At 44.0% G+C, this 12,193-nt stretch overlaps 1 protein-coding gene and 1 long non-coding RNA gene across 3 annotated transcripts in view; one reads left to right on the top strand and one right to left on the bottom strand.

Moving 5' to 3' along the window:
• The window catches only part of TAF4 (TATA-box binding protein associated factor 4), an 89,875-nt gene extending 86,505 nt beyond the window's left edge, over positions 1–3,370 (bottom strand). Inside the window, exon 1 of one of the 2 annotated variants that reach the window (XM_034433137.2) lies at positions 1,765–3,370. In XM_034433137.2, coding sequence (XP_034289028.2) covers positions 1,765–2,149 — 385 coding nt within the window. In that variant the 5' untranslated portion in view covers positions 2,150–3,370. The remainder of the gene's footprint in view (positions 1–1,764) is intronic. The other variant, XM_034433136.2, reaches the window with a different exon arrangement.
• On the top strand, positions 2,504–10,299 carry LOC117674906 (uncharacterized). Its single transcript, XR_015732958.1, has 2 exons — positions 2,504–4,723; positions 9,788–10,299. It is a non-coding gene; the product is annotated as an uncharacterized LOC117674906 (long non-coding RNA).
• The last annotated feature ends 1,894 nt before the right edge of the window (positions 10,300–12,193 follow it).

Here is a 12,193-nt window from a genome sequence, read left to right as displayed (position 1 = left end):
AAAAAAGGAGGGGGGGAAGGACAGGAAAAAGTTTAAAAAAAGGAAAACCCCATGGTCTCTCACCCTTCCATTTCATCTCCTTATCTTTTGAACAAAAATCCAAACACTATTATATTTCTTGACTAATAAAACAACACAGAAAAAAGTGGGGTTGAAGTAGTAGAGAAGTGACATAAGTGAAAAGATTGCAAGGTAGTTTAAGGGATGTCATCCTCCCTCTTAAAATCATTAAATCCTGCTGTTTGATTGCTGTGCTTTCAAAGGAAAACAAATACAAGCAAAAAGGGAGGGATTTTTTTTTCCTTGCTGTCCCCAGAAAGCAAATATCCCTACCAAAATCTGCCAGTGTCACTTAAATCAGTCCTATCTCCGCGGGCTCTGCATTTAGTAAACACAAACAGAACGACTGTAGTCAGAAACACGGGGTCACAAAAATCAGGACTAAGGGAAGGTTATTTCTCTGAAACCCCACCCCCTTTCATTAACCTGGTGTCATGACAAGCAACAGCGTCCTTGTAATATTCCAGCAACTGGAAAGCAAAGTGGGGGAGAATTATATACAGAGGAATATAATTGGAATTGTGCTGGGGTAAATGGACCAGCATTGCCTTCCCTTTCTTAAAAAAGGCCAGTCTTCGCATGTACGGAAAGGCGGGATCCTGAGTTAGCAGACTCCTTCAGAGTGCACCGTCTTTTTATAAGGGGGAAAACATTTACAGATGGACTGTCATTCTTCCAGTCCCACAGGCAGTAGAGGTTGTGCTATGACTCTCTGCACAGCCTCAGACCTGGGCATATTATTTCAAGAAAAGCAAAAGGTTCAGGCAGGGCATAACCCCCTACCCATACCACCACAGAGGAGGAGCCGTTGTTAAGCGGGTGCGGTATTTGCAAAAGAGATCTATTTAAAAGGGGGTTCCTGATCCTCAGGTTCCCCCATCACTTCCTCTTCCCAGGGGAAGCTGCTGCTGCTGCTGCTGTGATTAATAACATTTCTTCTCTCTCTCTCCTTCTCTCTCTTCCCCCCCTTCCCATGTACTTCAAGTAGGGGGGGGGGGCGAAGAATTCAAGGCAGCCAGGGAATATCGAAATGGATAAGGAGGGCAGGGAGCACCATTCCTCTGATCCAGACTCCGGCAACGCGGGAGAGCAAGGTGGCACAGAAGTCCAAAGGTAAGGTCTCTTCTTTCCTCGTCCTCAGGAGCCCCCCAAAACACTCCAGCCTCTCGGCAGGCAAGAGAGAGAGAGAGAGAGAGATGACAGAATGAAGAGCAAAAAACCCAAGGTGAGGAAGGTTGGGGGGGGGGGAACACGGACGACCACCCTAGCCAAGGAAGCTGGTTTCCCTAAAGGACCCACATACACACACTACTCCCTGACCATAACATTCACCCCCCCCCATACACACACACACACACACATCTGCTCCTTGCTCTAGGTGCAGCAGAGGCAGGAGGGAGATCGTCCCAGCCAAAAATAGGGTGTTGGGGAGGGAGGGAGGGGGGTTGGCATGTGAGGAAGGCCTCTATCTTCGCTGCCTCCCCCTCCCCAACTCCATGCCACCCACCCACCCAACCCCTGGCACCTTCCAGTTGCTGCCCCCCACCAGGGAAAGTGGGGGGGGGGCAGGGGAGAAAGAAAGGGAGCCCAGAGATGGGGGGGAGAAGACCCCCCCCATTCCTGAGGGAGAAGGACAAGAAGAAGAGGAAGAGGAGGCAACCCTCCCCCCCCCCCACTCCGCCCCGGCTTGCCTCGCCGGGTTACCTGGCTTGGTGATCTCCGGGCCACTGAGTCCCATCTTGGCGGCGGCGACGGTGGTGGTGGTGCTGCTGCTGCTGCTGCCGGTGGTGCGGCTGCCGGGGCTCTCTGTTTGGACATTAGCATTGCCTCCTACTCCTACTCCTCCTCCTCCTCCTCCTCCTCCTGGGCTAGGGCTAGGGCTGTTGCTGCTGCTGCTGCCGCTGCTCACAACATGGTTCCCCAGCAGCCCCCCGGCGACCCTGAGGGGCTCCTGCGCCTTGTGGTGCGGGTGGTGGTGGCCCGAGGCCGCCAGCTGAGACTCCAGGGAGCCCACCAGGTCGCTCACCACCTTCTCATCCACCTCAGCGTTTAGGAAAACCTCATCCAGCAGATCCGACCCAGCCGCCATCTTTTTTCGGAGGGTTCCTGGCGAGCGGCTCCCTCCCGCCCGCCGGCCCCCCCCCTCTCTCTTCACTCCTCCCTCTGCCCTCCTCCTCCTCCTCCTCCGCCCTCCCTCCTGCTCTCTTCCCCCCACCCTCCTCCCCACCTCACTCACTCATTTTACACATACGCCGCGCTCCCCTCCCGCCTCGGCCTCCGCCACGGAGCATGCGCGACGAAAAACTCCGCGCGAGCGGGCTGGGAAAGCTTGCGGGGGGGGGGGCCTTCGAGGCGTCACCTCAGCGGCCGGAGAGGGATTCCGTCGGTTCCTGATTGGTCGGCGGCGGGCTATAAATACTGAGGCAAATGGCTGCGAGCGCTCAGACAGCGAACGGGCGGCAAGGGCCCGGCTGCGGCCTAGTAGCGAGAGGGGCCGGCCGCCGAAAGTCGGGCTGGCCGCACGCGCTGGTTGCCGGCCGAAGGGTCGATGTGGGGAAGTGGAGGCGGTGCTACGGGTCGCAGCCGCCGACGCCTCGGGGCTGGCCGCGGCGGTCGCTGTCGTCCTTTGTCTGGCGAAGCCCAAAATGGCTGCATGCTCCGCGGTGGCGGCTGGGTCGCCTCTCGCCAGCGCGCCTGGGGCTCCCTGGCCGGCTCGAGTCTGAAGGACGCCCCGCACCTGTGCCAGTTTATGAAAACAACCCGCCCTCTGGACGGGGAGGCTGGCGCAGAGCGCGGGGCCTGCTACACGGACAGGCCGGCCGCGTCCCGACCTAGCGGGCGTTCCCCACGCTGCCCATCCGTAACCAGCCGGGCCTCGCCGGAAAAGACCCGCGACCTCCTCGCTGACCGGCCTCGGGACGCGGGCGGGGAAGGAGGTCAAGGCTCTTGCCGCGCCCTTGAAGCCCGGCCTGAGCTCGCCTCCGCGTTGGCTTGGCTTTAGCGAGGCTTTCCTCCTCCTCGCCTCCACACTCGTGCCAAAGTTTGGGTGGCCGGTTCTGCCGGACAGTGGCCGCGCACCCCGAAGAACCCCTTGCTCCCCCACCTCTTTTTTCACTTCGGCTGTGGCCCGTCACACACACACACACACACACACACACCCAAAAAATAACCCCCTTTTTTTCTGTTCCCCCCCACAAAAGAAACGCTGCTGCCGTTTCGACGGGAGCTGCGGGTGTCAAAACAGCGTCCTCTCCCGCCTTTCCTTTTCAAGCGCTCAGCTACTTCCTTCTTTTCTTCCGTCAAGCATCGCTTACGCGTCCAGCCGCCTTTTTTATTTATTTATTTATTTATTTTATGGCATTATACATACTTGCACACTTCAGGGACTAGTTTGCGAGCAGCTGAAAATGCGTAACGCAGCCATGTCTTCCTACCTTCTCTGCCACGGGCAGTCAAAAATAGACTCCGTCGTGCAAAGATAAGATACAGCTGCTTTATGGGTTTTATTTTTAGGGAGAAGCCAGGGTAGACGTCCTGAGAAGTATCAGCCAAAAGGAAGAGAAGGGAGCATCTCTTTTTTTTTTTTTTCTGCCTATAATTCTTTTTTCTCTCTCTCTCTGAAATTGTTTTACTTTTTCATTTTGATTTCCTCAGCTTCTTTGCACATACCCCTTTTCTGATAGTGCCAACCTGATTTTTTTTCAGCATTGTACCAAACAATTCTGCAAAAAGAAAAAATTTCAGGGATCCCTTTGCGTGAACAAAACCATCTGCAAAAACGTATTTTTATTTTTTTTTTTAAAAAAAAAGGTTAGGTTATGTTTTAAAATTGTCTATTCTGGTCCTCGCTGTCTCCTCCCTTCTCCTCCCTTCTCCAGACAAGCAAGAATGCAAAATCAATACTTCACAATGTCAGATCAATTGAATAATAGATCGTTCAGCACACCCTTTGTATTCCATCCCTTCTTTTCTGTTTTATAAGAGTGAAATTGAAAAACATTTTGGGTTTTAATAAGCGCTATCTCCCTTGCAGAGATACCTTATGTTTCTTTTGCCCTTTATTAATTATTTCTGTCTTTTAACCTGCCTCATCCTGAGGAGTCATATTGGGTGGCAATGCTTTATAATTTATGCTTCTAGTCAGGCTTTTAAAATGGTGCAAATTAGAAGGGAAGTAAACATCTATTTAAATTGATGGTTTACTTTAAAAATCAGTGCAAATCGGGGGGCTTTTAAAAATTTATGGAATATTAAGCTCCTGAATTCAAATGAGTTCCATTGCTAAGACAAAAGGAGGGAGTTTTCTTATTCTTAAAAAGTAGTAATAAGATTGAGATTTGCTGTTCGTGACACTGCACAGCATGGATTGTAAAGGTCTCTAGTTGGGCAACTGGAGACGTTAGTGCTCCTTGCAGGAGATACATTAACTGATTTTTTTTTTTTATTAAAAAGTGGCTAAGAATAACGAGCACATTATTATATACAAGGGAGCTGCTCATTGTTGTGTTGTCTTTTGTCAATTTTGCAGATAATTGGAAGCTAGCAATGGTATACATTTCAGGCAGTGTTTCTTATCTTGGGGAGTTTAAAATGTGTGGACTTCAACTCCCAGAATTCTCCAGCCAGACAGCAGGAACAGCAACAGAGAAAGTATATCTCCCAGGTATCATGAAATGACTATATGAGATTGATTATATGAGATGCAAAACACGCCAACCCTATCAGAACTAATGGGAACAGCAGAAACTGCCCTGGAAGAAGACAGTGCTGTAAATGTCCTGTGCTTTACAAATATTTACCTTCAACGTGAATTGCACCACAAGGCCCACTATAACCTGTACAACTTAAGTAGCAGAGAGGCTCAATTACAGATAATCCTTGATTTATGACCACAATTGAGGCCAATTTTTCTATTGCTAAGTGAGACATTTGTTAAGTGAGTTTTGTCCCATTTTATGACCTCTCTTGCCCCAGTTGTTAAGTGAATCACTGCAGTTAAGTTAGTAAAAGGGTTCTTAAGTGAATCTGGCTTCTCCATTGACTTCACTTGTCAGAAGGTCACAAAAGGTGATCCCAGGACACTGCAACTGTCATACATCAGTTGCCAAGCTTCTGAATTTTGATCACGTGAACATGGGAATGCTGCAACGGTCATAAGTGTGAAATCTCTACAAAGACTTTTCTAGCCACAGTCTCAATTCGTTCGAGTAGAAGCTAAAAGTCCAAGAGAACCCTCAAACTGAATCACACTTGACTCTTCCTGAGTTTATACGGTGTGTCAGGGTAATTTCTTGGAATATCATGAAGTCTTGGTAGTACAGTGGTCTAAAGCACCCTGTTATTAAGACCAGCTGCCTGCAATTACTGCAGATTCGAATCTCGCCAGGCTCAAGGTGGACTCAGCCTTCCATCCTTTCTAAGGTAGGTAAATTGAGGACCCAGTTGTGGGGGCAATAAGATGACTTTGTATAAATATACAAAAGGATGAAGGCTATTGCTTAGTGCATTGTAAGCCGCCCTGAGTCTCCGGAGAAGGGCGGCATATAAATCAAATTTAAAAAAAAAAAAAAAAGTGCAGGAGAGTGCCATTGACATATTTCAAGATTTGACTTTGCATTCTAGTCAACACCAAGATTTGCAGGTGGTCTCTCAGACAAATAGTACCAGGGCTAGTTCATCTTAGCTTCCTAGAACAGCCAAGATGGACTAGATCCGTGATGGCGACCTATGGCACGGAGCCCTCTGTGGGCACACGTGCCATTGCCAGCTGCTCTTCTGGTTTCCGGCACACACATGTGCCCTGGCCAGCTGATCTTCACGCATGCCAGAGCCCTGGAAAAAAGACCAGATGGCTGGCGTGCATGCATGCACCAGAAACCCAAATACCAGCTGCCCAGTGTGTGCATGTGCACCGGCCAGCTGGTCTTCAGGTTTCCGGGGCTCTGGCGTGTGCGAGGACTAGCTGGTCGGTGCACATGCACACACTGGAAATCAGAAGACTAGGTTTCCAGGGCTCTAGCGCGCATACGAGCACATTCCGGTTTGGGCACTCGGTGCCGAAAAGATTCACCATCACTGGACTAGATGCTTGGACTTCCACATTATATATATAATTAACTGGGATATCAAAGCTGAAAATAATATGCAGGTAGTCCTTGACTTATGACCACAATTGAGCCTAAAATTTCTGTTGCTAAGCGAGACAGTTGTTAAGTGAGTTTTGCCCCATTTTATTACCTATCTTGTCACAATTGCTAAGTGAATCACTGCAGTTGTTTAATTTAATTTAATTTAATTTAATTTCCAATTTATATACCGCCCTTCTCCCTGAGGACTCAGGGCGGTGTACAGCCAAGATAAAAAACATAGAATACAAATATTAAAACATTTAAAAATATATATAAATTTTGGCCCGAAAGTTAAGAATCACAAACTAATTAAAAGAATTTAAAAATTTCTTCTAAGCCAACATGTTAACCATGGTAGTAATATGGTTGTTAAGTGAATCTGGCTTCCCCACTGATTTTGCTTGTCAGAAGGTTGCAAAAGGATCACATGACCTCAGGACACCGCAACCATCATAAATACGAGCCAGTTGACAAGCGTCGGGATTTTGACCATGTGACTGTGGGGGTGCTTGCAATGATCACAAGTGTGAAAAACGGTCATAGGTCACTTTTTTTCAGTATTGTTGTAACTTCGAACAGTTACTAAACAATTGGTTGTAAGTTGAGGAATATCTGTATATTGCAAACTTGTTTACAATCTTCAATGTATTCTAATAGATAGTGTTTCATAGCCTCCATCAGAGATACACGTAGATACCAACAGAAGAGAGATCTTAAGGTCCCAGAAATACAGTAATTGACCACTCTGCAAACTATTCTACATTTGCCCTCATTTGCTTAGTAACTGCTAGAGTCTTACATTCGTTGAGATCTTGCTTCAGAACCATTAAATTATTAATTCCAGGTAGTTACGAAGGCTTCAAAAAAAAAAAAAAACCATTAAATTAAACTGAATTAAGATATCTATGGTAGAAATGCTGTAGTACTGATAAATAGGCAGTACTGTATGCAAATTACCAAAGTCCAGGTTGGCTAGGAACAAGTTACAAGTTGTCAGTCATTCTTTCCTACATAATCATGTACTTCCTTATTTATGCTTTCCTTTACCTTTGTCCTATCTGCTTTTGGTACAAAGCTATTACTAAGCTTCCAAGCTAAAGGATTTTTGCCTTTTCTGTCACCTGCTCTATGTGTAGAATAATTAGTAACATTTGTAATTGGTCCTCAGAACAGGAAAACCAAAAGAACATTTACATGATACAAAATATTTCTGAAGTAAACTTAACTGTAGCTTATACAGCAACAAGGATAGGATAACACGCATGCTTATGATTGCTGCTCAAAGTCCAGTCCACTGTCAAGGAAAGTTAGTTCAGATACAAGCATGAGGTGGACCATGGCCTACATGTGTCAGCTGTCCATTTCCTATATCAAGGAAAAGGAATAGCTTGGGGCCTGGGAATACATTTGGAATATTAAGAGCATGTAGTGGCATTCTTACCATATGACTGCTAAGGGAGAGCTTGACTATCACAGTACAGTATTACTACTGTGATAGTCACTTTTTTTGCCTTCTATTCATATCTGATTGTCAGGCAGAATTTTCGAACAAGTCCCTGAAGTTTTCTTGGCAAGGCTTTGCAGAAGTGACTTGCCCTTGCCTGCTTCCTAGGGCTGAGGGAAAGTGACTGGCCCAAAGTCAGTCAGCTGCCTTCAAAGCAGAACTCAAACTCATAATTTCCCTGTTTCTAGCCTGAAGCCTTAACCATTACACCAAACTGGCTCTGTATGGTAGTCACAGCTAGTCATAAAATATCTATTTCCTATACAGCAAACAGGTCAGGTTGCTTCCTGTTGCTTGTTTTCTGTGACCACAACATCTGTAGTTTGTCCTTTCTGTGGGTAAGCGTGCACATTGCCAATCAACACTGGGTTGTTGTAGCTGTCCACCATTTTTATTTTCTTGGTATGCCTCTGGAGTCTGAATTTGAAAGCTTTCAAAAAAAATAAATCACTTCTGGGCTGGAGATTTGCATCATGTCAGCTTCTATTTAGTTAAAGGAATCTAGAACACATTAAAAGAATCAGGCTTGCTACTCATTGGGATAGTTGTAATGAATAGTGGATTATTTGATTTGCTCCAAGAAAGTTTTTCCTGAATGTATATTTTAACTTTGTAACTTTAAAAAAAAAGTCTTATTTTTTAAAAAGAACATCTTCCATATAACTGCATTCAGGCTACTCCAAGTCTAAGCATAGATTATTTTAATTATTTTAACCTCATAGTTTAAAAACAATCCAGAATGAAATAGCCACAGAAGTTTTATTTATAGTTTTGATTAGTGTGTGTGTGTGTGTGTGTGTGTGTGTGTGTGTGTGTGTAGGCGACGTTTCAACTAAGTCTCATTCGTCATCTTCAGGCTGGTGTTTTCGGCTTGGTGCTCCTAGAAGCACCAAGCCGAAAACACCAGCCTGAAGATGACGAATGAGACTTCGTCAAAATGTCGCCAAGACACTTCCAATTTTACGTGGGAGAAAACCCGAATAACCAAAGACCTACATACAAACACCCGCGAAAACCTCAGAAAACAAATATATATATACATACATACATACATACATACATACAAAAATGTGTGGCTTATACTTCATTGAAAGCGTATTTGATATAGAAGACAAAACACAAAAAATCTAGCTTCGTTGTAGTTTAATACCTTAAATATTGTTTAGAATAAAAATAGATGGAATATTTATCCTACCTAAATATCCTTAATGATTAGGAAGCATGTTCTAAATCATGGGTGTCCAATCTTTTGGATTGCTTGGGTTGCACTGAATAAAGAGGAATTGTCTTGGCTGCATATAAAATATGTAATACATATCACACAATCAGAGGTGGGTTTCAGCAGGTTCTGACCAGTTCTGGAGAACCGGTAGCGGAAATTTTGAGTAGTTTGGAGAACCGGTAGTAAAAATTCTGACTGCCCCACCCCCATCTATTCTCTGCCTCCCAAGTCCTAGGAAATGGGGATTTTACAGCATCCTTCCCCTGGAGTGGGGTGGAAATGTGAATGTAGAACAGGTGTGTCCAACCTGGGACCCATGGGCTGCATGCGACGCTGGACAGTTAGTAATGCAGCCCCACAATATTGTAAAACGTTTAACGTGTGTAGTGGTAGGTTTCCATTTTTTTTACTACCGGTTCTATGGGTGTGCCTTGGTGGGCGTGGCATGGCTTGGTGGGCCTCGCAGGGGAAGGACACTGTAAAATCTCCATTCTATCTCTAAATTATTTATTTCATTATACTCTCCTGAAGCTGTAAAAATTAAAATGCCTCTAATATAAGAACATTGTCTTCTATTAAAATAAATCAATTTAATAATATATTGTACTTACACATTGATCATGTAGTAACATGAAGCCATTTTTATTGAGTTGTTCGGTTGGTTATAGACAACATGGCCTCTGGCACTCCTTACGCTGAAAATACAAAGCTGTATGAACATACGGTAGTTTATCCCCACAGTAAGGCAATATGCTTTGGAGTACCTAGGAAAATGTTGTCCATCTCACTCCATGTCTGAGCATGGCGATATTGCCAGGGTGAAGAAGTGATAATGCTAATTCCTTTCTCATGAAGACTTCTAACATCATTCAGTTTTACAGAGAGAAACCAGACAGAGAAGTAAATCCTTTGTTCTTAACATAATGAACCTGGACAGATGATCCATATGTGAAGACGTACACTGGATGCAAGATGAGGAGATTTTAGATTGTATATTTGAAACTTCCAGTGGGGGTTTAAAAAAAAAATCAGCATTCCATTTGAAATAATAAAATTCAGTATTAAACACTAGGAAGAAGATTCTGCTACCCCATTCTATAAATCAAATCTAAATCAAGTTATTGAGAAGATGAAGGAAGCAATTCTAGAAACAGAACTGGCCAGCGTCTTGCCAGCACTATGTTCAAATGAACTGCCTGACTTAGTACAACAGACTGATCCATTCAACATACTAAGATAATGGTTAGGTTCATCTAGCTTGGTGAACCACAAATTAGCAAATACATTTTAGCATGTTGTGTGAACTTAAGAGTTAAACATGTTCAGTTTTATTAAAATGAATAGTTTTGCTGTGGAGTTTATTAAAATAAACTGCTTGCTTCTGGTTGACTGAGTCATTTTTTACTGTTTGTTTTTATGTCTTCTTTCATCAGAGCAGTTCGTGTAAGTAAAATAGTATAATATGCTCATACAATTATAGTTGTGAACAAGAGACCCATTTTGGGTTAGTGGTTAAGACACCAGGTTAGAAACCAGGAGACTGAGTTCTAGTCCTGCTTTAGGTATGAAAGCCAACTGGATGACTTTGAACCAATCATCAGGAGACTGAATTCTAGTCCCACTTTAATAATGAAAGTTGGATGGGTGACTGATCCAATTACCAAGAGACTCTGAATTCTACTCCACCTTAGTCATGAAAGCTGGCTGGGTGACTTTGGGCCAATCACCAGGCGACTTTGAGTTCTAGACCCAACTTAGGCAGGAAAGTCATCTGGGTGACTTCAGATCGGCCACTTTCAGCCCAAGACATCAAGCTTGGATGACAAGCCAATCGGTCAATTCCTGTTGCAACCAATATACCCTGTACTTGTGGAAAAATGCTAGGAAGAATTGTTATTTTTTATTGATTTTATTATCAAAATGAAACAAAAAAATACAAAATGAAACAAGGGTAAAACAGTGTAAATTGTGACCTAAAGGAGTTTAGTTTTCAAAATTCCTTTTGCAAATGTCTGTATAGTTAAGTCTTCAACTGCTATTTAAAAGAAGGCTGTAAGTTTCCTTTGGGAAAGAGTTTCTTAACTCAGGCACTGCTATGAAGGCCTTATTCCTGGTCAATGTGATGCAGGGCAGACCAAATTCTGGGACCCTAAATAAGTCCTCTTCAGGATCCAACCTGAGTCGGTCACTGGGACCAAAGGTTTATTCTTCCAAGCTTTCTGGTTCATGATGGAGCCCATCATTGGGGAACTTCTTTTTCCAGAATATGCACTGGGTGGTTCTACATATTGAATTTATATGGTTGCTGGTTGTGTGTAGTTTTCAGTTGTAAATTAAAGCTGTTGATGGCTGACTTTTTAGTTAATTGTTTCCTTGTGCCACCTTGGATCCTAAGTATCTGAAAGGCTGGTAGTAAGTCAGCACTCCTATTGATTGACAAGGGGCCTGTTTCCCAGGCTTCAATCATTTCTCTGGCCATTTTTGACCCTGCTCGGCCAACAATCATAGCTGCAAAATTAAATACCTGTCCTTATTCCAGTATCCTGGGACACATATATTTTCATTCATGAGGTCCTCTTCAGTTGGTCTTACTGGATAGCATTGGGAGAGGTAATCTTATAAGTACCAGGACCCCATGTGCTTTAAAGCAGTATGTCAAAATGTCAGCATCTTAACTTGGGCTCATTAGTAACTATAGTAATACATCACTTTGTATCCACGTTCTGGATGATCCTATTTTACATCCTACTCCCAACACATCAATATTCCAACAAGTGGGAACTTTGGTTTCTGAGTTTCTGGACCATTTTTAAAGAATTTCGCATAAATTGCAGTAATCCAGTTATGAAGCTATTAATGTATGAATTGCTGAAGCTAGGCTATGCCAGTTTAAGATATCCAGTCCTCACCTGCTCAAAACTTGGTCAACACTTTCTTGCTACTAAGGCTACCTATATATATCAATAATACACCTGCTCCTTTAGTGAAATTGTTATCTACCATATGCCATCTTCCTAATTCCCAGGCCCGAGAACTGCCTATTTACATTATCTCTGTCTTAACTGCTTCAGTTCTTTTGAAATTTCTAAGCAACTCTTAATAGAATAGAATAGAATTCTTTATTGGCCAAGTATGATTGGACACACAAGGAATTTGTCTTTGGTGCATATTCTCTCAGTGTACATAAAAGGACAAGATACATTCATCAAGAATCATAAGGTACAACACTTAATGATAGTCATAGGGTACAAATAAGCAATCAGGAAACTATCAATATAA

This window comes from Pantherophis guttatus, chromosome 3, assembly GCF_059756535.1.
Source record: "Pantherophis guttatus breed Tessera chromosome 3, ASM5975653v1, whole genome shotgun sequence".
Lineage (NCBI taxonomy): Eukaryota > Metazoa > Chordata > Lepidosauria > Squamata > Colubridae > Pantherophis > Pantherophis guttatus.
The sequence above is the reverse complement of the archived record's forward strand: the minus strand, read 5'-3'. Positions and strand labels throughout refer to the sequence as shown.